Genomic DNA, 24887 nt, shown 5'->3' on the forward strand with positions numbered 1-24887 from the left:
TTATGATACACAAAAATGTGTCAAACAAAACAGGAATTCGAGGGGAGCATCGATTTTCGTACTAGATTATTTATCGTTTGGACGAAAATTCTCACGATCGCGTGAAAAAAAAAAAAAAAAAGAAAGAAAAAAAGAAAGAGAGGCAGCGCCGAAAAACACAACCTACCGTGAGTGAGCCCACCGCGTAGCCCGTGGCGTCGAAGCGGAATCCGAGTTACGCCCAAATTGCCCGGCGCGCCGTGTATTTTCGGTTTCTGTTTGCTTTTTTTACGTCCCCCTCCCTCCCTCTCATCTCGCCGGGCGCAAATGGCCCGGGACAGAAATATATTATTACACGGCACACGGGAGGCGTTCTCCTCTCTCTACATCCCTTCTCTCGTTTTCTTCCTCTTCGGCATGGGGCCGTCGAAAAAACACGTGCGTGTTGGCTTGTTCGTTGTTGGAAGGGAAAAAAAAAAAAAAAAAAAAAAAAAAAGGAGAAGAAGAAGAACGAGCGCCTTATTCCTACTTGAAGATAAAGAAACGACAAGGCCTCGGGTCACGAATGACGACTCGTAAAGTGTGCGCTTAGCGGGGAAAATCAACGGCTCGGGTGTTTTATTGTGGGCTATTTTTTTTTTTTTTTTTTTTTTTTTTTCTTTTTTCTTTCTAGGGGCATACTCGTACGCGCCGAATCAATGGTTTTATTGTACAGCTGCGTGTTTGGATGTGTGTTGAAAAATACACGAGTCTTGTATTTTAAGCTCTTCTTCTTCTTCTGCTCTTGGTGGGAGACGGGACGAGCCCAAATAACCGTTGACAGCTGACTCGAGGTTCGGAAATACTCGGGAAAGCGCGTGTTTTTCGGGTAGATTTCGGCGTGTCGGAAAACCCAAGCACGATGATTTATTTTGATCGCCAGTCCTTTTCATCGGATGCTTCGCGATTACTGTAAAGTCGAGGAATCGAGATTTATTCATAGTGACGAGAAGACGTTGAAAAATGGACGAACACGAAAAGTCTCTAGAAAAAAAATCAGCTCCTTTCTTCCATATCACACGTAAGGCACGATTTTTTCGTGCTACAGCTCATAAGTCTAATATATATATAGCCCCTCTCCCACTGAAAATGTTTGCCTAAGGTATTTGAGCGTTTCGAGTGAGCCGAAGGAAGACGACGCAGCAGAGCAAACATTCGGAGCCCCCTCGTCTCGATTGTCGGGCTCTTGTACGGGTACCTTCCTACTGGTCTTCCCTAGCTCTTCTTCAACTTTTGATGAACCAAAGATACAGGGTAACTTGCGGGGCTGTACACGAAGCTGTTTGTCGGTTTTGCGCGAATTTAAAGCTTATCAGGGCAAAAATTGAGAATTGTTGATTTTTTTTGTTTTCCCCGAGCATTAAAACGATGCAAGGATAATTTATCGTCGAATCGCCCAATTTTCTGCATTCGATTTGGGTTTGTTTAACAAAAAAAGGCGATAAGAGAAGAAAAATTATGCCTGCTCCAACATTTAAATGTGGTATATGTTCTGTTATTGTTTGCATACCCGATTGAGCTCGAAAGTTGTCTTTTGTCGTGCACGTGAATCGTACAATACACACTTGGAATAACACAAAAACGCTTTGTTTGCTCGGTAAATTGAAACGGGCGTGAAAAATTTTCAGACGCGCCAAGACGGTTCTTTCATCGCGTGAATTTAGTGCGAAGCCCGCGGATGAGCGAAAGACTGAGTAAATAAATGCCGAAATAATCGTTGCTGTTAGTTTCGCGTTTACTCGTTAAACACGCTATTATGCGGAGTTGCGTGATTATCCAAATTCGTGGAGATTAATAATAAATGCCGTACTTAATGGAGAAAATGATTATCGAAGAAGAATAAAAAAACAATGTATGAATAAACGAAAGATAAAGCCCGTTCGAATTGAAATAACTTTTAGCGAATCCTCGCAAATATTTATTTTACGCATCATCGTTTTGATTACTCAATATTAATTAATTTTCAATCGCATCGGATCGTAAACTGTATAGACAAAGTATGGTTTATTATTTTTTCTTCTTTTTATCGGCAACCGAGAATAAAAATACTCAAGTATAAAATATATCCTTTAAAACGAGTAAATAAATAAATTATCTCGCTCCAGTGGATACAGCAGCCAAACGTTTTTGCGTACTCGAAGCGATTTATTTTTAAACGCAATCCGAAATAATCGTGAGAGAAAGATTTAATTTACGTCGATCAGGGGGTAGGCAAACACAATCAAACAAAAATATATACTTATTTATGATGGAATGGGACGAGCATCAGTAAACGCTGTAAAGTCCCAAACGCGTGCTTGTACTACCAAAAGGAAAAAACAGAAAAAAAAAAAAAAATTTCACACCATAGGGCCGAGTTGAATTGAGATTGTTAACAAGTCGTCGGTATTTAAGAGCGACGAGAGAGAAAGAAAGAAAGAAAGAAAGAAACACGATCCGAGCGTCAGTCCTACACTTGTCGGCTCGACGCTGGCATCATGTTCTTTGCGCGTACGCACTTACGAGGAGACCAGAGGGGGCAAAAAACCAGATAAAATTGGCGCGTGAAAGGGGAGAAAAAAAAAGAAAAAGAAAAAGACGGAGCAGCAAAGGAGGAGTTAACATGTTGACACGCGGTTTTAGTGCCTCCCCCGCGGCAGAAAGCAAACACTGTGCCTCCCCCCGGTACGCTCCATTCCTGACTCATCCCGCGCACTCTAATACCAAAATAAGTAGATCGAGTTTGTGTATACATGTGCGCGCCAGAGTGTGTGGATGTTTGTGTTCAGACGCACAATCCCTTCAGTTTTTTTTTTTTTTCCGAAACGACACGAGTGTGGGTGTACTTACTTACTCCCGTTCTCGTTTTTTTCCCCATCCTCTGCAAGCGGATCACTTAATGACACAAGCTTACCCACTTCACGACGAAATACTTTTTTAGTCGTACATCACATGCGATAAGCGCTCACGTACATCCGACGACTGCATACCATATTACACGTATACTAAAATAAGGTCCGTATAATTATGGAGGATGTTTTTTTTTGCAATCCACCTGCTGACGTGCGAATGTACGCGGAAGTCGGTGAAACTTTAGGATATTTCCTCAGCTTCCGTCCTTATCCTGATCCCCCTCCGTTCCCTCTTTTATTTGCCAGCGTCGTAGTACTATTTTCAGACGATATCCCGTGGAAGAAAAATAAAACTAATCTGTTTACGTCTCGGCTGACGTACCGATACGTGCCGTTAATTCCCCCTGGTTATTTTAAAGCCTCATCCGAGGATGTAATAGACAGTGGGTACATCGAGGATTAGAATCCCAATCGGTATCGGTGTATGGCCAAATACGCCATTCTGATGCACGTGCACGCGTACATGTAATGTTATTGTTAAATAAACGAGTTGTAGTTTTCTCTCACTATACTGATGGCGGGCGTCGAGAATTTGGGACGCATCGTAAAAGAGGTTCTCCGCACTCTGCTGTAACGCGTTGGGCGGACGTGTGTTTTTGTGCAAGCGAGGGGGGGCTTTTTGTATTTTCGCTCGAGCTTTTTGACCGTGCCTGTCATGCGTATGTGTAGTTTAGCCAACGAGAGAGCGGGAGCTTTGAGGGCTGAGTTGGTGCGTACAAGCGCGCGAAAATATAGAAGATTGTTTCGCTGACAGGCGGATACACACGCGTGATCGTTACTCATCGTTTGTATACATTGTATTACACGCCTTTCGCCATAATAACAAGCGGATGATCTTTTATTTAAATATCGAATACCACTCTTGGAAAAAAATTATTTTTGCCATCCGCTTCAAACGAAATTAAGACAAAGCCTATACACATGGTCCTATTATTTTTGTTGACATTGAGGTTTTCAACTGATATTACATAATAAATTGAAAAAACATTATTTGCTTCTACTTTATGGTTTCATAACACAACCTAATTATATTGTACGTACTTTTTATAAGCTTTGCGCAATTTATTCTAGAATAGAATATCTTTGCTCACCAAGAGCTAATAAAAACGCCTTTTTTATTATTTAAAAAGTAAAATACGAGTACAAAAACTACCAACCGTAAGCAAACGCGGAGATGAAATAAAACTCAACGTTTAAAGTCGCTTTTATTGGATACGAACCACACAAAAACTACCGTTCAACTGGAGCAAGGTTTCAAAAGTATACCCAACAACTAACCAAACAACTATCGGATCTTTTTTAAACCATTTATAGTAACTCTTTTGTCGCTTTTTCCACTATTACTTTTAATAAGCACATCAGCTCATAGCCACTGTTCGTGTAACATTATGACGTATATTATATCCACACATAGGTATATATTAACATATAGCTCTCGGTCTCACCTCGCACTGCACGTATGCCCTCCGGTGCTGTTGACACATGCAACATACGTGAAATGGTGATGATATATTTATGCATCCACGGTTCGTCTATACCATCAACGTCCGACCACTATACATTTATCATCGATCATCAAACGCAGCTCACGTATTATGTTTATCGACTCGAGCGCCGGAAGTGCCCTGAGCTTATATCCCCTCTCTGACGTAAAAGTAGTGACTGCGACGCTGGAAAAATACTCATGGAAACGTGCTCGCGAGCTATAGCCCCTCAGTCAAAGAGTTTTATGATTCCATTTTTTGCGGTGAATAGAGTCGATCGATGGTTGATCGATCGTTGTTTGTTTTCACTCGCGTTATAAGTACATGTGTGTGTGAGAGAGTAAATTTTCACGATTTCAAAGAAACGTGTGTACGTTTTACGTTTGCTTTGGCGAATCGATAAAGCTCAAATGATTTAAGGTCTTTACCTGTAATAGAATATTTCGTTCAGAGATTAACAAAATTATTTCATGTTTAACTGCGGTTTCACCTATTTTTTTTCTTCTTTTTTTTAACCGTATTTTTTATTTTCAACAGTTTATCCCCCTTAACTATAGAAAAATGCATCCATTGGGTTTGTTTTTCCAGACGGAAATATCGAAACGACTGAACGCCATCATCGCACAAATACTGCCGTTCCTGTCTCAAGAGCACCAGCAGCAGGTTGCCACCGCCGTCGACAGAGCGAAACAGGTCACCATGACGGAGCTCAATTCGATCGTTGGGGTGAGTTTTGAAGATAATCACACGATTTTTCTCGTTTAAAAATACATTATAAACATGTGTTGGTAAAAATCAATGTGTTTTTTTCATCAAAATTGCCACGTACATTGAGACATTTACCGATTTGAAATTTAACCACCAACTTTATTGACTTTCTGTATCCGCTAATAAAAAAAATAAAAAATAAAAAAAAAACTTCAGAACTGAAAAAAAAAAGAAGCATTATACGTATTTTGTCATCTGTACCCAAAAAAGCCAACTCTGAGGAATAATACATTCACTTGAGACGCGAAAAGCGGACGTATCCATTACCCGAAAATACCACTTTCGTGAACAAACACACCCAGATATGATGGCTGTTGGCGGAACTAAAAAAAGATTCACCGCGTGCTTTCCGGTCCTTCGCGAATGAATTTTCAAAACCTCGAGCCTCGGGTGGCATCCTGTTAGAACCGTACGCTCTTAAAATCGTCAATCATTAGCGCGAGAATAATTTCGGTCAGTCTCGTCGGTGCCCGTCACCAATAATCAATGGGAGCTCATAACTATTCGATTATAATTAATAAACCAAGGGGTCGACGACTCCAGCGACGGAGGTCTTTTTCTTCCTCGCTCCGGCCGCTAAATAATTCATCGGCTTAGCACAAACTTTCGAATCGATAATCTCCCGTACGGTATATAAATATACGTGCACACGTATAATATACCATCATCATCAAAGCTCGAGCGCGCGTAATTAAAATTACGACATTGTTTATAGCTCGGAGCCGTTAAACGCGCACAGGACACACATGGCCGGTGGTAAATTAAAGCGCCGTTAAAAGCTCGTAAAAAGCTTCGTCTACGGACACGTTATTTTGTATAATGTATGCATACACGGTGTTTTGTAACCTACTTTCACAGCCCTGATATTACGCGCTTTGGTACGGCGGTGCAGTCAAACGATCCATGTCTAACGCCGAGCAGTCAAATTCCAGCCTGTACCCATATTATTACCGTAAAACGCTAGAAAGAGCCGCACAACAATAAAGACACAAGTATATCCTCGACACGAAAGAAAAAAAAAAAAATAATAATAAACCAACATCTAAAATCCATTCGCGCGTTCTATCATTACCCGTACAATGTATGTGTACGCGTATACCATTATTTATAATTCGCTTCATCGGTATAAGTCTCGGGTCTCTCGCTCATTTTCCTGCCTTATTTCGCAGTCTATATACGTACGAGCGGAGTACAGCCGAGGGGATAGGTACGGTGCGGAATTGGCATTCGCGCGCGTCGCTCCTCTCTCTCGCTTGTGCATAATTGAGTTCCGAGCCGCCGACAGACGCGACGGGAATACTTACCGTTCCGTCTCGCTTCCTTCGTCTTTTACTCCTCGCTTTTGATGTATATAGATATAATGTACACGTCTCTATTAGACACTCACTTCGTGCGGATTAAGTATGATTATTATGGGCGTGGCTGCGTATCGATGGGCTTGTTCGTCGATCTTGATTTTGCCGTCTAGTCCGGTATTTCGAGGGGGACCCCCGATCATTTTAACTTACAGAATCGGATAGGTGACTCGTGAAGTTGCTCTAATCAAGATTTATGAAACCAGTTTTACATATATTTTCCAATAATTCAATGCCAGAGCCTCAAGTGAATACAAAGCGAAGTGAAGTCTCACGAAAATAATCGATCGGTGGGTACATGGAAAAAAAAAAAAAAAAAAAAAACTCTTGCATACAAGCACACCCGACGGAGCATATCGCGTTACCGCGAAGCGTGAGCTCACACCCAGTGCGTAGGGGGGGGGGGATTTATTTATTTACGTGCCCGATTCCGGGGAAGAATTTAACACGCAGGAGGCTCGCCCCGTTGCGTTATAAAATCCGCGCGATCGAGTATCCAGATATTATAACCTCTCGCATACACGTACATTACGTATACACGCACGTGTGTGCGATAACGCGAGCCTTTTGGATGCACATACGTTCGCGAGCAATGAATTTTACTGTACACGCGCCCGGTGAGCCAACGCGTTCGCTGATAATGCAATATTGTATTATACTTTCGGCGCGAGTTTGCGGTTCAGCGTACCAGCGCTCTTTTTTTTTTTCAATTAGTTTTTTCCATCGATGAACATTTTTTTTTAAAGCGTAGCTACTGCTCGGTTTGCCATCGATGTTATCTCCTGTTAATTAAACACTGTTCGCGCTCGCATTTATTTTTCAATAACCAGGGGTTGCGTAAATAAACATGAATGTATACCTTTACACAGAAATTGAAAACGTATAACGAGTGAAAAAAAGGGTGCACGTGCAATTAACTTTGTCGGTTGAAACAGTAATCAAAATACCACACGGTTATCACATACGCGTGGAAACATTGTATTACGATACAAAATAGGTATACCCGCTTGTGTTTTTCCATCACCCATGCAACGGAGGATAAAAATTGCACGACGTCACCGCGTGGATCTAATTACACGTGTAGTATGTTACATAGACACGGCAAGCCAACCCGATTAATTATACACACTCACACGTGCGCCCATAATGAACGTATGCGTTAAATAATACACGTCGTCGCGATCGATTTTGATTGTTACAAATAAGAAAGAAGATACGAGGGAACGCGGCCTTGGTCATAGGTACGGAAACTATTTTTTTTTTTTTTTTTTTTTTTCTTCGTATTCTCACATTGTGGTGCAATAAAAGAGCAATCAAGTGTACGATTCACACGTATCTCTCAATAACGACAATCGATCCGTGAACATCGAAGATACATGCACAGTCTCAAGAACTCACACCCGCGCTCACCTTCCGTTTTTAGCTTGCGTACAACAGCAAGTCGGGCGCAACGATAATTGGGCCAATTTTAGTCGTCGCTCATAAAGTAGACCCGCACGCACAGCAGCAGCACCGCAATCAAGCCAATCAGTCTCCGGAAAACAATTTCCCACGCGACCCAAGTAAAAACAATATCGCGGCCAATCTCCTGCTTGTCCCGTCCGTAAGATCCTCGCACCGCGTCTAATGACTCTATTAAGAGGCGTGCACACTATGCGTCCTCTCTCTTTCCCTCCCTATATGTATATATGCATTGCATGGTCTTGCGTACAAGTAGACCCTCTCACAATGTCGGCTGCCAAGGTGTCGGCTTCCCGTCAGGCGAATTAACGCGACCGCATCCACCCACGTAGACGCGAGTTATAAATACCTACCACATAGGCTTCAGCCGCGCTCGAGAGATCTTACACTCCCGTGAGAGAGAGAGAGAGAGAGCCTTGACGGCGTTTTGATAGCCGTCAGGCTCGAGTTTCCGCGCGGCGTGTATATATAATACACCCCACCGGATGAGCTCTATGCGTTCATCGTGTTGTATCTCTGCCGCGTGCTCGAGATGGATGATCCGCGTCTGCTTTGGCGCGCGGTCGCGATGAATTGAAACGTCGGGGGTATATATATTTTCGGCCGATTTTGCCGAACCGCGTTTAGAGCTGATACGTATACAGCCGGGGAACAGGTTGTTCGTGAATTTGGGATGATGAATCATCAGCCGAGCCCCCGAATTCGCACCCCCTCGACGATTAAACTCAAACCTACCCCCCAAAGTCCCCTCCTACTTTTCACTTAACGTATACGAAACATAAACAACCAGAGCGAGTTTACTCGTCCCAAAAGCTGTACCTTGTATATAATACCCCCCCGCGCGTATCAGCCGAGCTTACAAGGCACAGCTGTGTAGGTATATATATACAATACTTGTGTAAGACGGCACTCGGCAAGCACGCGCGCGGGCATTATATAGCCCGACCGGGGGATTACGCGCTCCTGCCAGTGCTGCTATATACCTACACGTGTTGCGCATTATGCTCATGTATACACGGGCAGTGGATGCCGCGTATATGGAGTCAGGGGAGCGGTACGTTAGCCGAACGCGTGGCCCAATGGAAGGGGGTGGATGATATAGTTGTGTTGTTGGCTCGATCGAGAGCATCGAGTCGTGCGTCAAGGGGAGCCAGACGAAGGACAAATCAGGCGATCGGGTTGAAGCTGATGCTTATAACGTGCTCCTCGTCGAGAACTTTGAATGACCGTCCGTCTGTTTTTTTTTTTTTTTGTCGTGTACACGAGAATACAGCTACATCGTTGCCAGTGATCGCAATCGATTATCGATATAACGAGAGCTGATTGCGTGAAGTTTGCGCTTCCGCGGGTAGGATTTTTACTTATTGGATATTGTATATGCACGTGCCAGACGTTGTCCCGAACGTGACTACCGGCGTGTGCGTCGACTTAATGTGCTCCTCTGAGCCGTGTGATGCTACCTGAATACGCCCCCGGCCGATTAAACGAGACTCTGATGAATTAGTGATTCGTGCGGCGAGTGACGAAAAAAAAAACAAAGTATACTTAAGCTTGTGTCGAAAAATCATAAGAACCTATTTTGTACGGGTAGTAGGTGGTGTAGAACTATACGGTGGAGAGTATAGGGTATAACACGAACAGGGTTGTTGGTGTATGTAACCTTCGGAGACAGAAACTAGCGGATCCAAGCGCAGTAGCGCGGAGGAGGAACAACAACGAGGGGTAGGTTTACCGAAAAGGGGAAGTATAGTTGAGCCACACCAGCCCATGAATATGCATTACATTGGTAAACAAGGACTTGAATCAATATTTCGTTTAATAACGCTGAACCGACTACTGCGAAGACAGAGAGAGAGAGAGAGAGATGGTGTTTGAGTTTACCTCTTCCAAACTTGCCTCCTTCCTTCTCTCATCCTCGGTGTTTGTGCGACCCGATTCATTGTGCCCTATAATAACATACACTTCCCCGGTATTCATGCAGCTGTGCGCACGATCGAATTGTATCGAGTTGCCACCTCGTATTTCAGTGGGAAAGAAAAAAAAAAAAAAAAGAAAAAAGTCCCTGACGGCTAATTAATTCCTCAAGCCTGAATTACAATTCCTTCAAAGGTCGGGCTAATCGGTTGCTTTCGCATCGCGCTATGGGCTCGTTGCCAGCCCGCATCGAGTACAATAAAAGTGTATACATACATATACGATACATTTGAACGATCATCAGAGGGATGGGGAAAGGGACTCGTATGCCTGTACACTCACAAGTGCACAACAAGCCGGCACGACCCTGCCATTGTCGCGATTACCTTCATCCCCCTTCGTTCCCTCGCTCGGCCGATTATTCTCCATTCGGCGCGAACGATCTTACGCACATCCGGGGCGCGACTCGCGTTTTTTTCTCTGCATCGCCGTCGTCGCGCATACCCTCCCATAAGGTCATCCACCGGTGTTCTCAGCGTCCCGTTTGGGGACTACTACGTTTTTTTTTTTTAACGCGTAAATCTATACAGCGAGTGCACTTACCATACGTCAAGAGAACGACAGCCTGTTTGTTTTCCATCCACGAATCTCCGGTCTGGCTGCGGGAAAGGCGAGGATAATTTTTCACGGCTCGGTTTCTGTGGACACACAACACGTACACTTATTTATAAAAGCTGTGAATGAGAAACAGATGCTCGCATGAATACTTATATATGTACGTACATCATTATATATTATACCAAAGAGTGGAGTAAGAAGGGGGAAAAGGGGATAATATTGTGAGAGAGCGCTGACGCATTGGAAGGGGAAAAATAAGTTTGGGTGCATTGAAAAAGAAAGGGTTTTGCCACGCAGCTCGTCGATTGTCTGTTTTCCTTCCATCATCCGCACCTCTCTCTCTCTCTATCTCCTACGGTTCGTTTATGATTCGATTACCGGGACTCTGCGTGATATAGTGTAATAAAATTGTTCCTATATAATACGTATGTATGGATAGTTTCTGACTACAGCACCCGGTTCAAAAGGTGGGTCCTCTAACAGGACTAAATGCGAGAAAAGGAGGGCTATTACGATAAATTACGCGGAGAAAGAGAGAAAGTTGCAACGGCAGTGGGTAAAGGTGCGTATTATGCGCTCACACGTTTCCCCCTGCCAATTGTGTGTCCCCCTCACGCACCCCGTGCATGGAGGGAAGGAAGGCACGCATGGCTAGACAACTTCCCCCCCCCCTCAAAAAAAGGAACATCAGAGGAGTAGCGGTGTATACACAGGGAGCTGAAAAAATAGCGTAGGGTGTCTCTTCCCCTTCCCCAACCCCACAAGAGAATAATACAGAGCCCGATTTCCCGTCTAATGCGAGCAGCGAGAGCGCGTGTAATAATAAAAGCTGCGTATGTATGCGAGTATTAGCAGTGCGCTGAGAGCGAATTATGAGCGTTCTACGTGACATTGTGTATGTTACGATCTTGCAGTAAGGTATAGCGCGTCAAACAATCGGGAGTCATTTGTGCTTGGTGGCCTGTCAACTGTAATACAGGTAATACTTTGTATGGTTCTTGTAGTTGATGTTTACTCTTAGAGTGTTGGTATGGCGTGGGTTTTTTTTTTTTTTTTTTTTTTTTTTTTATAGAACAGGTTTGAACTCACATGACGATGGTGCTTAACTATTTGGGACACTGAAACCGCGATAGCTGCGTCCACACTGTCTCATTGCATCACCAATTTTCCGATTTCCAGAAAATATGTGAAGGGTATTTGTAGGAGAGAAAAAAAAAATCAATAAAAACTCGCATTCCTCAGGATGAGTCAGAATGCAGATTTGGACATTCAATGTAGCTTTGCTGTTGCCCTATTACATTAGGGTATTGTGCTCGCTTTTCTAGCGTTTCGCGTTTCGAGTACTATGGTCCTTGAAAACATGTTCTCCCATCAGCAGTGTTCGCTCGAGCGAGCTCTCAAATCGAGGGAAAAAAAAAAAAAATTAAACTTAACCCACTCGTTCCTTCCACCCAATAAAACCCCCGGCGTTACAATAAGTACGTATATGGCCGTACAGTCACGCTGCGACACACAATAGGGGGAGGAGTGGGCCAACGGTAAATATACGCAAAGAGACCACCCCTGGACTTGGCACGGTAACACATATATACCTAAAAACAGAACCAAGTGAAGTCCCCGATGTTAGGAAAGAGATGCACGTTGTACGAGAACCCATCGGTATATTATACACACACGAGCGCGCGCTCTCGCGCATAATAACGAGTTTATCGTTTGTCACGCAGCCACATCAGCCGTATCTTTCGTTTGGCAAGCGTTGTACACGTGATACGTGCGTGTATGCGTAGGGGATGATTTCGGGGTGGAAAAAAGGGGAGGGAGACGAAAAACACCCGTCGAGTGCGCTGCGTCTCGGGCGCGAGGGGTTTCACGCCTCGGCGAATCGACGATTGTCAATCTACGCTTCTATATATATACGCATCGTACCCGCTACTCGGTGCTTTCACCGATGTATACATTGTACACAGGGGTGTCTCCCATCTCCCCACGTTTGTCTACAGCGTAAGCGTCGACGTTGATTTTCTCCCGCTTTTACGTTGCAGTCACTGCTTTTACATTTTTTTTTTTTTTTTTCATATACCTACTATGGGCGTACACGGGTATACATACATACACGCACGCACGGATGACAAAGTTGTCGGGAATGAGAAAGGGAACAACAGCGACTCTCTGAGGTCGTTCGTAACAGATTAGGGGCGGCGCGTGGATAATTTACGAGGCTTCGTTTTTTCCATCCCCTACTGCGCGCGTCCCCTTTCCAAACAGCCACTGTATACACGGATTACGGCTCGACAGTTCATGATCTATTTTTAGGCGAGCTACTGTAGCTGGAAATCATATCGGACGGAAGATGCGTCATCTCGAGTTTCGTGCGGCGTCGCTTCGTCGTGGACGCGGTTTAACGAGCTCGAAACTAATTTACACGCGCGTGCAATGGATGCACGCGTACAGTGGCGTGCAAAAATACACGTATGATGATCGAAGGTGCAAAGTATCCCATTTGCGGAAAGTCGAATGAATATCGAGGTCGGGAGCTGCCTCGTATTTAAAGCGAGGGTATTACCGTGGATGAATAAACATTTGGTATTTTCGGAAACAATGCGAGCATATACGTGTAGCGCGAAAAGAGGTGAGCGTGTATAACGTTGTGCAAACTAAAGCGCGATAAAAGAATAAATTACCATGAAAAGCTCACCTCGGCGACGCGTGTATATACCTCTACGAGTGTATCATCCTATTAATGGAATGTAACGAAATATTTGGAGAGTACGGACTTTACCGCGAGAATGGGATGGAAAGTGGGTGTTGAAAAAGTACTTTCTCGGGAGTGACTGTAGCGTACATTATGCATAATTAGCACGTGTCTGTACGGCACAAAGGAGGAGAGCCCTCGATTTGCACGCCGGAATACGTTGCCGAGTGGAGGAAAAAAAAAAATAAAAAAGGACGAGCGATTGCGAGTCCACTGAAACTTCTCCTTCTTTTGCACACTCACACACAACTCGGAGCGCATTTCCATCTTTTTCTACCTTCGCTCGCTCTTCCTCCTCTGGATTGCATACATCGGCACTGCAGCTCCATTAGGTATTCCAGACGCGGCGACTCCAGCGTGCGTGTGGGTCCGGTATTTGAATGATTTACAAACTCACGAGCTTACATTTATACATATATATGTGCAGTATGTGTTTGCTTGCACTCGCTTCCGAAGAGTCCTCTTCGTTTTCATCACTGACAACGCTAAAGGAGAGACGAATGCGCGGTTCGGGAAATCTCGGCTCTGTGACGTACACGTATACGTATGCGGCATTTTCGAGTCAGTTTTTTTTTTTTTTTTTTTTTTGTACTCGACGCGTTTTTGGACTAACTTGAAAAAACGCGAAAAAAGAAAGTAATTTCAAGTCGGTATGTGTCTTGATAAATGGCATACTACATTATTTTAACCAACGCGTATTCGCGAGAACGCAAATGGGGGGTAAAAAACAAGACAAATTGAAAAACTATCCACTTTCCAGCAACAGCGTCCAGATATTCCGGGTTTGCTCCAGCAGATGCGAGTTCAGCAGCTACCCCCGGGAGCGGCGATGAACCCTCACGCGTCGCTTCCGGGTTTACCACCCCTGGGACCATCAGGAGGTCTTCAAGTACCGACGTCGGCGTCGGCCGCCCTTCTCGGCTTGGGGCTTCCGGGTGCTCCACCAACGCCCGGGAGCGCGAGCTCGCACCCACTGTCTATGCTCAGTAAACCCGAGATGCAACGCCACAGCCAGCCCGACGACACAAAGAGCAACGGAGGTGAGTTTTTGCTACCTTTTTTTTTTTTTTTTTTTCTTCTTTTGTGCACGGTATCATGTTGGTTTCTTTGTCGCGTGAAAATCTAGCTCTCCCGAGGTGCGCGATAGAAATACCCTCGTGACCAATAGACACCACTTATACCTGTTTAGCGCGAAACAAAAAGTTTGTATTTATTAACGTTTTTTTTTTTTTTTTTTTTTTTCACCCCTCGCATCTTTTGGCCCTGAAATTCAACGATTCGACAACATCCCCCACATAGACCCGCGCACTTGCGTATACGTGCTCGCACCGGAAGAAATAATTCAAATTCCCTCATCGCATAAAGAACTCGCAATAATCCTCAATTTTTCTCTATCGTTTGCAATTTTTGCATTTAACGCAGTGTAGCGGTGAGCTTGGACGCCCGCGTGTGTTTACGAGGTGAGGGTGGACCCGTGCTCGCGAAACAGTTCGGGGTACTGCTCTGGGCAGGGCAGACGCATAAAAATAATTGAGACAGCCTCACCCCCATCCCTTGGACTCTCCTCTTTTTTTATTTTCATTCCCGTGTTTTCTGTCCACCCGTCCGTTCGTTTTTGTTTTTTTTTTCCATCAAGCGATGAGGGTGAATTGGTCGGGCTCTACCCTGCCCATATCCCCGGCGTTACACATATACGTATGCATGCACACACATACCGCATACCGGGTAATCTCGTCCGCCCGATCTCCGGGACCACTGCTGCGGCGCCACGCGCATTTACATTCCACTCGCGCTTTCCCTCCTTCCGCACGGGAGAATCGTATTTTTCGAGCCCCCTCCCTCTCTCGCTGCTGTTTTTTTTTTTTTTCTACCTCCCATCCTGCCACGCTTTTTAACCCATATATCGTTCGCCGGGCAAAAGGACAACTCCTCTTTCTCTACTCATGTACATGTATACATCCACACGCGTATCGGTACGGGTAAAATGGAATTTTCAGATTGCGAGCTTTGAGCGGGAATTTCTTTTTCTCCCCTTCGGATCGGAGAGGTACGGTGCAAATAACCGATTTTCCCTTCCTCTTTGGTGCTTGTTCGCGTACGCCTGAGCTTTTTCCGCGTACATTTTCCCCTTCATTTTCCTCCGAGTCCCGGGAATCTATGGAGCTGTCGGGCCATTTGATTGAATCGCCCGCACGGCAGCGCCAAAGCGTATAATGTGCAAGGGCGCCGCTGTTTGACGATCGAAATTGAAATCGTGCATCGTGTAACTCGCTGTGATGGAGGAAAAACGAGGTAGGCGTGTTTCGATGAGCTTTCCGTAGTGCAATTAAAGTTTGCTTTAATTTTGGAATTTTTATTTCTCATTGCTTTGAAATTCAACGCGTATGGTAGTTGCCACTCTTTTCGTTACGAACTTACAACCCTTTTTTTTTTTTTTAATCACAATAATTTGGCGCAGTGGGCGTGCGTAATTTTCATTTTGCCTCTTTGAAAAAAAAAAAAAAAGTACTCATCCGGAGCTTCATGAGCGCTACGTTTGATCTCCTGGTGAAAAAAAAAACCACTCGAGCACCGACAAACGAAAGCCGAGGTGACTACAGAGCGCTCGGGTGAAATTTTTTTTCCAAAGCTGTAGGGGGTAGGTATAAATTCCGCCCTCGAGGCGAGGGAGAAGCTCGAGTGTGTTTGCGCAGCGTCGTGTAAAACACGCGAGCGCGATTTTTGAGGCAAAAGCGCCCATGAATATGCATGGGGAGATCGTTTATGTATACGTACACCGACTCTCAGCTCGTGAGTTTTTATCTCCCACCAGTTCTCTTTCAACGTTATACCTGCGTGCTTTTGTCGCAGACGGGATTTGCAAAAGATTTTTTTTTTTATTCTCGTTCTGGTGACAGATCAGCTTCTGTACTACTATAAAAAAAAATATTTTGCTCCGAAAACGAATTGACTTTAACCAAATGTGTTTTGTTTTTCTCTGTTGCAGGCCTCAGTTCGACCGACGAAAGACACGTGAGTAATACTTTATCGTCCGTATTAAGCTTTGAAAAAAAACTCAACTCTTACGAAACACACTTTTAACATTTTTTTTCTCTTTTTTTTTTTTCACGTAGATTGCATGGTTCTAGTAGTGCGATTGATCAAACGGCTTGACTCAACCTAATCACTCTCGCTAAAATAACAAAACGATATATTATATCGACTTGTGAATAATGAATAAATATTATGTTTTGTAAAAATTTTTTATACAAAAATTTTTCTCTCACCAAAATGTAATCAGACACGCACTTGCTATTGAAATATAGCATGTATGTATAGCTCTTATTTTTGTACGAACTAAGAGTTGTTTTTTTTTTTTTTTGTTTTTTTATGAATTTTTGTAAATAAAAGTTAATATTTAACCACAACGAAGGTGTTAAAAATTCCATCACAAGTCGTTCATTCGCTCATTACTGTTTTTTTCTATTTTTTTTTTTGTTTTTTCTTTTTAATTTATTTTTCACATCATCGGTCACTCACCAAAAAGCTGTACACTCGTATTACCGACATTTTAATCTTCTATTTCATCTCCCTACCTATTCGAGCGCTTGATAATTAACACGCCTTCCGTTTCCGCGAATCAGCTTGCACAACTTTTCACCGAACACAGGAAAGGATTCAAAAGCACGAAAGAGAACAAAAAAAAAAAAAAAAAAAAAAAAAAATAGACGAAAGAATAAAATAGCAGCGTATAACAAAAGCACCGAGCAAGTGGGTGCAGCCGGTTGTATAAGGTACTTGTGCAAGAAGACAAAGAAACGAAGAATGAGATCGAGATGGCGCAGGTAGTGTGTAGAGCTACTCTGTAGGAGCACATTACAAGGGAGGAAAAAGAGACGCCTAGAGAAGAAAAAAGGGGGAGGGAGAAGGGGGGGCGCACGTGAATGAAGAGGAAAAGAAAAAAAGGAAGGAAAGGGCCCGCGAGCGTATGTGGTGTATTACAGGGCTCGCGAGCCGAGAGATGCCTGTAATCATCGCGGGCACCGCGAAACGCCCATCGCCTCCTCACTCCCGCATCTGATCCGCGCACTCGCATCGTTTTATTTTTCCCTCCTCTCGTTTTCGTTCCCTCGGGACTCTCACACACACTCGTCTCTCTGTAATCAGCGGGTCGTAAGTGTATACCTCCCTTACCGCCCCCTTACATTCGCCCACTCTGTCTCGTTTCCTCTTACCCATAGACCCCGCATCCACGGAAATATCGTTGATTCTCGGTGTCTCTTGTCCCCCCTTCTTCTTTTTTTTTTTCACCTTGTCGCATTTCTTCCGTGCGGTCCGTGCAGGTATATTAGGAGGATTTATCGAAAGCGATTATTACTTTCGGGGAAACCTGCTCCTCGCGTGATGGCCGCCCGTATCATCTACGAGCCATTAGGGCTGCTAATGAACTTATTCCCATCCACGCGCGAAAGAGACCCGCGTTGAAAGGGCCTTTGAGCTTTGATCGGGTCGCGTGGATTTTTCTCAGCTCGCAGCCGTACGGAGATTATACGGATACGTACAGCATCCCGCGAAGCAGAGATGAAAAAAAAAAAACTTTAGTCGCACCACAGTCGCAGCGCCCATCTTCGAGATACCACCTCTTTCTCTCTTTCGCTTCCCTCGCGCCTGCGTTTCGGAGTATACCCACGGCCCCTCAGGCTTCGTGAATTCCATTACGGCCCATTACCGGTCCGCAAAATCGGCGCACGCGCGCCTTTTCCCGAAAGCCCCTGGCGTCTTCTCTCTCTCCTCGCCCTTTTTTGCTGCTCGATTTCTCTTGCTCTCCTCCTCCGCTTCTCTTTTTTACACGTGAGCTGTATGCCCCTCGCACACGCTTCCGAGCGAGTCCAGCTGGCTGGCTTTGTTTATTCGTCAGTTCCCTGAGAACCTACTCCTCATTTTTTCCCTCCCCCGTCTTTCTTTCTCGTTTTGGGCCTGTCTGACCTACCTTTTTTTTTTTTTTTATTTAACCCTCTCCTTTTACCGCTCTGCCCCTCGCTCTTTCCAGAAATCTTTTGGTACCCTCTTTTTCCTTTTTGCCCCTCTTGCTCATTCTCTCGCCAAATTAGAGTCGTGTTCCAAATTATGCGTCATTTCTGCGATTCTCTCTCTCATTTTCATTGTACATTTTAGGAACACGATATTTATTGTACCGCACTGAGAAACAGGTTTTTTCAATTCACCTCGAGATACAAATTGGCGATGAAAAAAAAAAAAAAAAAAAGAGTCCCACAAACGTGATGGGCAGTCCAAAGATTAACGTGCGTTAATCGCGTGTTTTATAGTTAACGGCAATTAAATTGCACACTCGCGCACACCCCGACGGGCCGTTATATACATCCTTCCAAAGATGAAAGAATCTCTTTAATTAGCATTTTTCTTCGTAACGCATTCTTCGATCCTCCCCCTCTCGTACAGATACGCACGCCTACACACACACATCACTAATACCGTGTTTCTCGTGTCCACTTTATCTTGATTTACTCGAAAAACACAAAGAATGCCGAATGAGGGGGGGAAAAAAAGCGAACCGGAATCCAACACGAAACCGATACACCGCAGCTTCTGGCGATCGAGCCCCGGGTACAAAAGAGCTATGGCAGAATAGTGGTCGTACCCAAGCTCCTTTTGCTCGATTTTCTCGTTCAACCGAGTCCGTGAGTACACCACCGACTCCGTATATACCAATACACCGTCGTCTCACGGACGGTTTTTCTCACGAGGGCAGGAGAAGGAGGCGGTTCCGGCGATTCCTTTTTATCTCGCGCTCCCGCAAATGGAGACTTTACTGCCGGGGTACAAATTACACCTCGGCCAAAGATCGGTACACCCGTACATCCTCCTCCCCCTTTACTTTTCTTTGCTGGCTTTTCCCCGCTACTACGCTCAAGCTAAATTATTTTCCGCGCACGCGATCATCATAAAATCACCATCATCTCCGCGCTTGGAATCCAACTGGCACGATATGTATAATACGTGCACTCGCTGAAACACGTGTCGGGGCTACAAGTACACGACGACAGATAGGTATGGGTGCCCGATGTGCTTTCGAAAGAGACACGCCCCGCGTTTACCGCTCAATTTATCAACGACGCTCGAGAAATCGCCACTCGACACCATGTCCGTCTGTCCACTTGACTCGCACACCCACGCGGTGCACGTATATACATATATACATGTGTATACAACCTATATATATATATACTCGCGACAATCGATTATACGCGTTTCCACGCCAGCTGCGGTCTCTCGCTCTCGCAGGAGTGGCCTTGATTGGATTGCTTTCAGTGGTCGCTGCGCGCGTACATATACATGTGTATCCCTATACTGGCGAATGTTGGGTCTCGCTGACGATAATTGGGGAGGAGAGCAGCTGTACGGGTTTCGAGGAGATTAGAAATATTTGCCCCAAAGACAATAACTATGAGCGTTTTCATCGGTGTGACGTTTCGTAACATCGATCACTCCCCGTAATTGCAAGGGTATACGTACTCTTTATGGTCGTTGCAATTGTTAATTAGTCGTACACATGATGAGTCGCAATTTTACACCAACGGGTTATTGTTGCGATCGTAGTTTGCTTCGATGAAGTTTACTCATCAAGAATTATATATGCCGTGTGCTATAATATAACTATTGCCTGTGCTATGATAATAAAAAGAAAATACGAGTTGTAGTTTTGATTTGTCAATAGAATTAATAATAAATTTGGATCGAAAGAAAAAAAAAAAAGAAAGAAAAAAAATCAAACGAAATCCCACTGTTTATATTTTACATAACTTTACGTAGGTATGTATTATGAAACACAAGCGCACGCGATACGGTAGACTATACACAAACACATGAGCATTGGCGAGAAACACTGCACGAGACGTATAAACGAGACTTGCATATCGAAAGAAGCGTAAACGTATCTGCTTACAGAGGAGCTCGATATCGCCCGGCGAAAAGTACATAAGACCGCGCTCGCCGCAGGAGTCGCATCACGGCCACCACACGCAAAACCACCACGATCATCCGATTCACATCAAGAAAATGAAGAAGGAACATGATAAGGATCTCGGACACGTGAGTTGATCATCTACATTGTTGTTGCTTTTTTCTTTCTCTCTTTTCCCTTTCCCCTTTTTTCTCGTGCCATAACATGCGATCTTGCTTTCGATATACTCGTGTCACTGGCTGGTTTTCCAGATCTTTTTTCCTTCCTTCTTTCTTTCTTCACACCTCGTATTGCGTTTGCATAATTTTTTTTTTTTTTTTTTACGGTAGCACTTGCGCCGTTTTATCGCTTTCGATTTTTCGACGTTGTCTCGTTGCAACCGCAGAGTGGCACTCGGATCAAGTGTCGAACTTGCACGTGTTTGCATGATTATTTGCTATTTTTTATTTTTTTTTAATTTTTTTTTTTTATTATTACTACTATTAGTCGACGTACAACGCATACTTCGACGTACACTCTTGATCGCGCGAAAACTTCAAACAAAACTTTTCTTCCGTATCGACATGGTTATACCTCAGCTTATTCCATCAGATGGATTTCAGTTGTTCAACGATGAACGTGAACACACACGCATTACAAAGTATACCATCCCATTTACTTCCACCTCATCGCTCGTCTCTTACGAATCGTCGTTTAAAAGCCCCTCATCCGCGAGCAAACTTCCGCCGTCGTCGAGTCCGACTGCGAAAATCTTGTGCAATCATAAACAGCCAAGGACTTTCCCAAAGGTACGCTCCATCCGCTCGGTGACGCTCAAAGTTGTATTTCGTCGCGGAACACGTATAGCATGGCGCTCCTTGCGAAATGAATTAAAATCCCAAGAGGTCCGAGCGGAAGGCGCAAACTTTGGGCACATCTAATTCTAATCAGCGAGATTGTCGGGGCGGGAGCTAAGAGATTTTCGCGGAAAGCAATTTGGGTAATGAAGCCCGCCGAGGAAGGAGAGACAGCTCCCGTGGCCCCTGACTGCGTTGTCAGGCTTCTGCGTCGACTTTTGCACGAGTAGCTGCGAGAGCCGGTGGCAGTCGTCTCGGAAAGGCATTTTGCGCTAAGTGTACTGCTGTACTCCCAGATGGGAAAAGGACCTTTGAAGTTTTGCGCCGCGACGGTGTTCCCGTGTACATGTACATCTCGCCGCAAACGGGTTCGCGTGTATATATATATGGACTTTTCTCGCCTCACGCTCCGGAGTGTCGTTCTGATGAACTTTTCACTTTTTTACCGCGTGTCCCCTGACACTGTTACGCGACGGGACATGTGTGCAGACTTGGGTGCAATTATTTTATGGATTTGTAAATACTTTTTTATTCATTTAGATGCGTAACAAATGACTGAGAAAAATAAAAAAAAATTTTTCCACACCTAAATTCAATAAGTTTTATAGATTGAAGCTTACTGTAATTGACAAGTACTTGAAATAATTCATTTAAATGGATTGACTCTTTTTTTTTTCCTAAATTGTTTTCACTTTTCAATTGATTGTTTTTCTTGAAAAAAAAATATTGTTCATCACTGTGTTACAAGCAGCAATTGACAATTTTTTTTTAATACAAATAATACATTGAAACCTTAGAAAAAATTTATATTGCAAAAACATATTGAGTGTGTAATCATCGATATTTCTAGACTACGTATCTTTAGTACCACATTTTAATTTTCCTCAAAAAGATGTGGGAATCCAGCTACATATAATTCCTGTTGCAATATCACATCCCTATCATAATGACAACAAATGCCCTAGCATTTCCAAATTTGGCACAATGACTAAACGCTCGATTTTCCTTTTAAAAATTGATGAAACAGAGCGATGGCGAAAAGAGCGACCAAGACCTGGTGGTTGACGACGCGAGCGACTGCCCGACCAGTCCCGTGGTCAACGGTACGACATCGCCGCGCGAGAACGGCATCGACAAACTCGGCGTCGCGGGCCTCGGGGCCAGTAGCAGCGGTAGCAGCACGAGTAATGGCCAGAACGGCCAAGCCAAGTCCTCGAAGGACCTACCACCCCAGTCGCCCCGCAGTGGCACCAGCAGCAACGCGAGCACCCCCTCGGCTAAGAAGATGGAGGACCGGGAAAAGGCCACCACGCCGATCTCGAAGCCGCTGACCCCGACCTCGGCGTCCGCTCTGAAGCCCTCGAGCTCGGGTAAGGTCCTTCAGGGGCCTCCACCCCCTGGTGCACTGGCAGCTGCTGGTTATCCCGGGCACTACCCTGGGCCTGCTCACCATTTGCCCCCAGGTGCCCAGCACCCGGCCCACGTTGAGCTGATGGCCTACAATGGTTACGTGGCGCCTAGACCACCGTCTAGCCTGCAGCAGCAACTCTACGACCCCCACGGGGCTATGCGAGTGCCGCCCGTGCCCGTCGGCGCCGTGCCCGGTGGCAAACCGTAAGTTTTCATTTTTTACTGTTGTTTATTGCTAATATGTTTACTCCTCGATTTTTATGTCATTGATGGAACGTATTTATGATTGGCCAACTACGAATTACGATTTCTCATAGTAGTAAATTTTGTGTTTTTATAAATGGGGGTTAAATAAATACGAATCGAATGAATTTCTTAGGTAAACAAAAAGAAAACCATCCTGGCGTGCTTGAAACAATTGATACACCTGATAATATTACATATAGTAGCACATAGGATAGGAAAAAGGGGGCAATGGGAAATGAGTGAAGATAGTTTGACGTGGAAGGAAGGCCAAGTACAATTCTATACAGTGGCAACCTTTGCCTCTCATTCGCTGATTCCAGGGCGTACAGCTTTCACGTGTCCAGCGATAACGTAATGGTACCGGTGCCCTTTCCGCCGGATGCCCTAATGGGCACTGGAATACCGCGCCACGCGCGCCAACTGAACACCCTGACCCATGGCGAGGTCGTGTGCGCCGTGACCATCTCGAACCCCACCAAGTACGTGTACACGGGTGGCAAGGGCTGCGTCAAGGTCTGGGACATCAGCCAGGCGGGCAGCAGCCAAGCCAAGCCCGTCTCGCAGCTCGACTGCCTCCAGCGCGACAACTACATCCGCTCGGTCAAATTACTCCCCGACGGCCGTACCCTCATAGTCGGTGGCGAGGCCAGTCAGCTCAGCATCTGGGACTTGGCCAGCCCAACCCCAAGGATCAAGGCCGAGCTAACGTCCTCCGCACCGGCTTGCTATGCCCTGGCCATTTCTCCAGACTCGAAGGTCTGCTTCAGTTGCTGCAGCGACGGGAACATCGCGGTCTGGGACCTGCACAACCAGACCCTGGTCAGGCAGTTCCAGGGACACACGGACGGCGCCTCGTGCATCGACATATCCGCGGATGGCTCCAAACTTTGGACGGGAGGCCTCGACAATACAGTCAGGTCTTGGGACCTGAGGGAGGGCAGGCAGCTCCAACAGCACGATTTTTCATCCCAGATCTTCTCCCTGGGCTATTGCCCGTCCGGCGAGTGGCTGGCCGTGGGCATGGAGAACTCGAACGTGGAGGTCCTCCATGCCAGCAAGCCCGACAAGTACCAGCTCCACCTGCACGAGTCCTGCGTGCTCTCGTTGAGATTCGCCTCGTGCGGCAAGTGGTTCGTCTCGACCGGCAAGGACAACTTACTCAACGCCTGGCGCACGCCTTACGGCGCTTCGATATTCCAGGTGAGCACTCGTTGTTTTCGTTCAGCTCTTTTGCTTTTTCTTTACATTTTTCTCTTCGTTCTCGACAACGCGTCCTGCTGCGTGCCTCTTCTTCCCTTACCTCCCATACTTTTACGAGCGGAGGAGATGGGGACGCGCAAGATTGCCTCTTACACGCGCATACTCGGAGAGGAACAAAAAAAAAAAAAAAAAGTAGCCGTGGTGTCGTATATTTTCGCCCAAGGGCAGTCCTCGAAGCGTCCCTCTCTTACCCTCGTCGTGATGCTTGCTTTCGACGCTTTATTACCACAGATTTTTATTGCTCCCTTTTGCATCCATTGTGCGCTCGGACTACTTTTTCGCTGAACTACAATGGCCGTGATACCAGTTTCTAAATTCCTTTCTGTACCCTTCTCCTCCTTCATTTTGGTTAACTTTTTTTTTTTTTTTTTTTTTTTTTCACCCTCAAACGCATAATTTTTAAGGTTTACGCGTTTCTCTTTTGTCCGCCGTGTATTACATTTTTTCATGGCTAGACACGGCCGAAATTTGAAACAACTGTTCTAGTATATACGTATATATATTCACGGTGTGCTCAATCAAAATGTTAATTTTACCCATATATTATCCACTGGGAGTATAAAAAATAAATAAATTTTTTTTAGCTGCCTCGTACACGTGATATATCGCGTTAATTAAATTATGCTTTCCATTAATGCTCAGTGCTTTTAAAATTGATGCGAAAGGCTTGAGTTTTAATTTATTATTAAATTTACATAATCAAGCCATAATTATACGTACGTATGAGCAGCGTAACGCTATTTTCATCGTGGGGAAACATATTTCGTAACAAACCATTTAGTTAGAAAAACCATTTTTTTTTTTTTTTTCTGCAAAAAAGTCGTTAGAGAGGGATACTTCAAAAGTGTCGATTCTCGATTATTTTACGAAAACAAGAAAGTTTGCTCTCAAGTATATCGATCCCTCCTCCGTA

The 24887-nt window shown here is 44.8% G+C and overlaps 1 protein-coding gene across 2 annotated transcripts in view; it reads left to right on the forward strand.

Annotated features, from left to right (window-relative positions):
• LOC106639828 (protein groucho) overlaps window positions 1-24887 on the forward strand; it is a 70467-nt gene that overhangs the window by 43845 nt on the left and 1735 nt on the right. Inside the window, exons 5-10 of one of the 2 annotated variants that reach the window (XM_014353618.3) lie at window positions 4982-5119; window positions 14022-14301; window positions 16248-16273; window positions 20207-20350; window positions 22086-22672; window positions 23035-23914. In XM_014353618.3, coding sequence (XP_014209104.2) covers window positions 4982-5119; window positions 14022-14301; window positions 16248-16273; window positions 20207-20350; window positions 22086-22672; window positions 23035-23914 — 2055 coding nt within the window. The remainder of the gene's footprint in view (window positions 1-4981; window positions 5120-14021; window positions 14302-16247; window positions 16274-20206; window positions 20351-22085; window positions 22673-23034; window positions 23915-24887) is intronic. The other variant, XM_014353619.3, reaches the window with a different exon arrangement.

The sequence above is a fragment of the Copidosoma floridanum genome, unplaced genomic scaffold (genome assembly GCF_036245765.1).
Source record: "Copidosoma floridanum isolate Cflo_tuat_1 unplaced genomic scaffold, Cflo_Japanese_pri ptg000001l, whole genome shotgun sequence".
Taxonomy (NCBI): Eukaryota; Metazoa; Arthropoda; class Insecta; order Hymenoptera; family Encyrtidae; genus Copidosoma; species Copidosoma floridanum.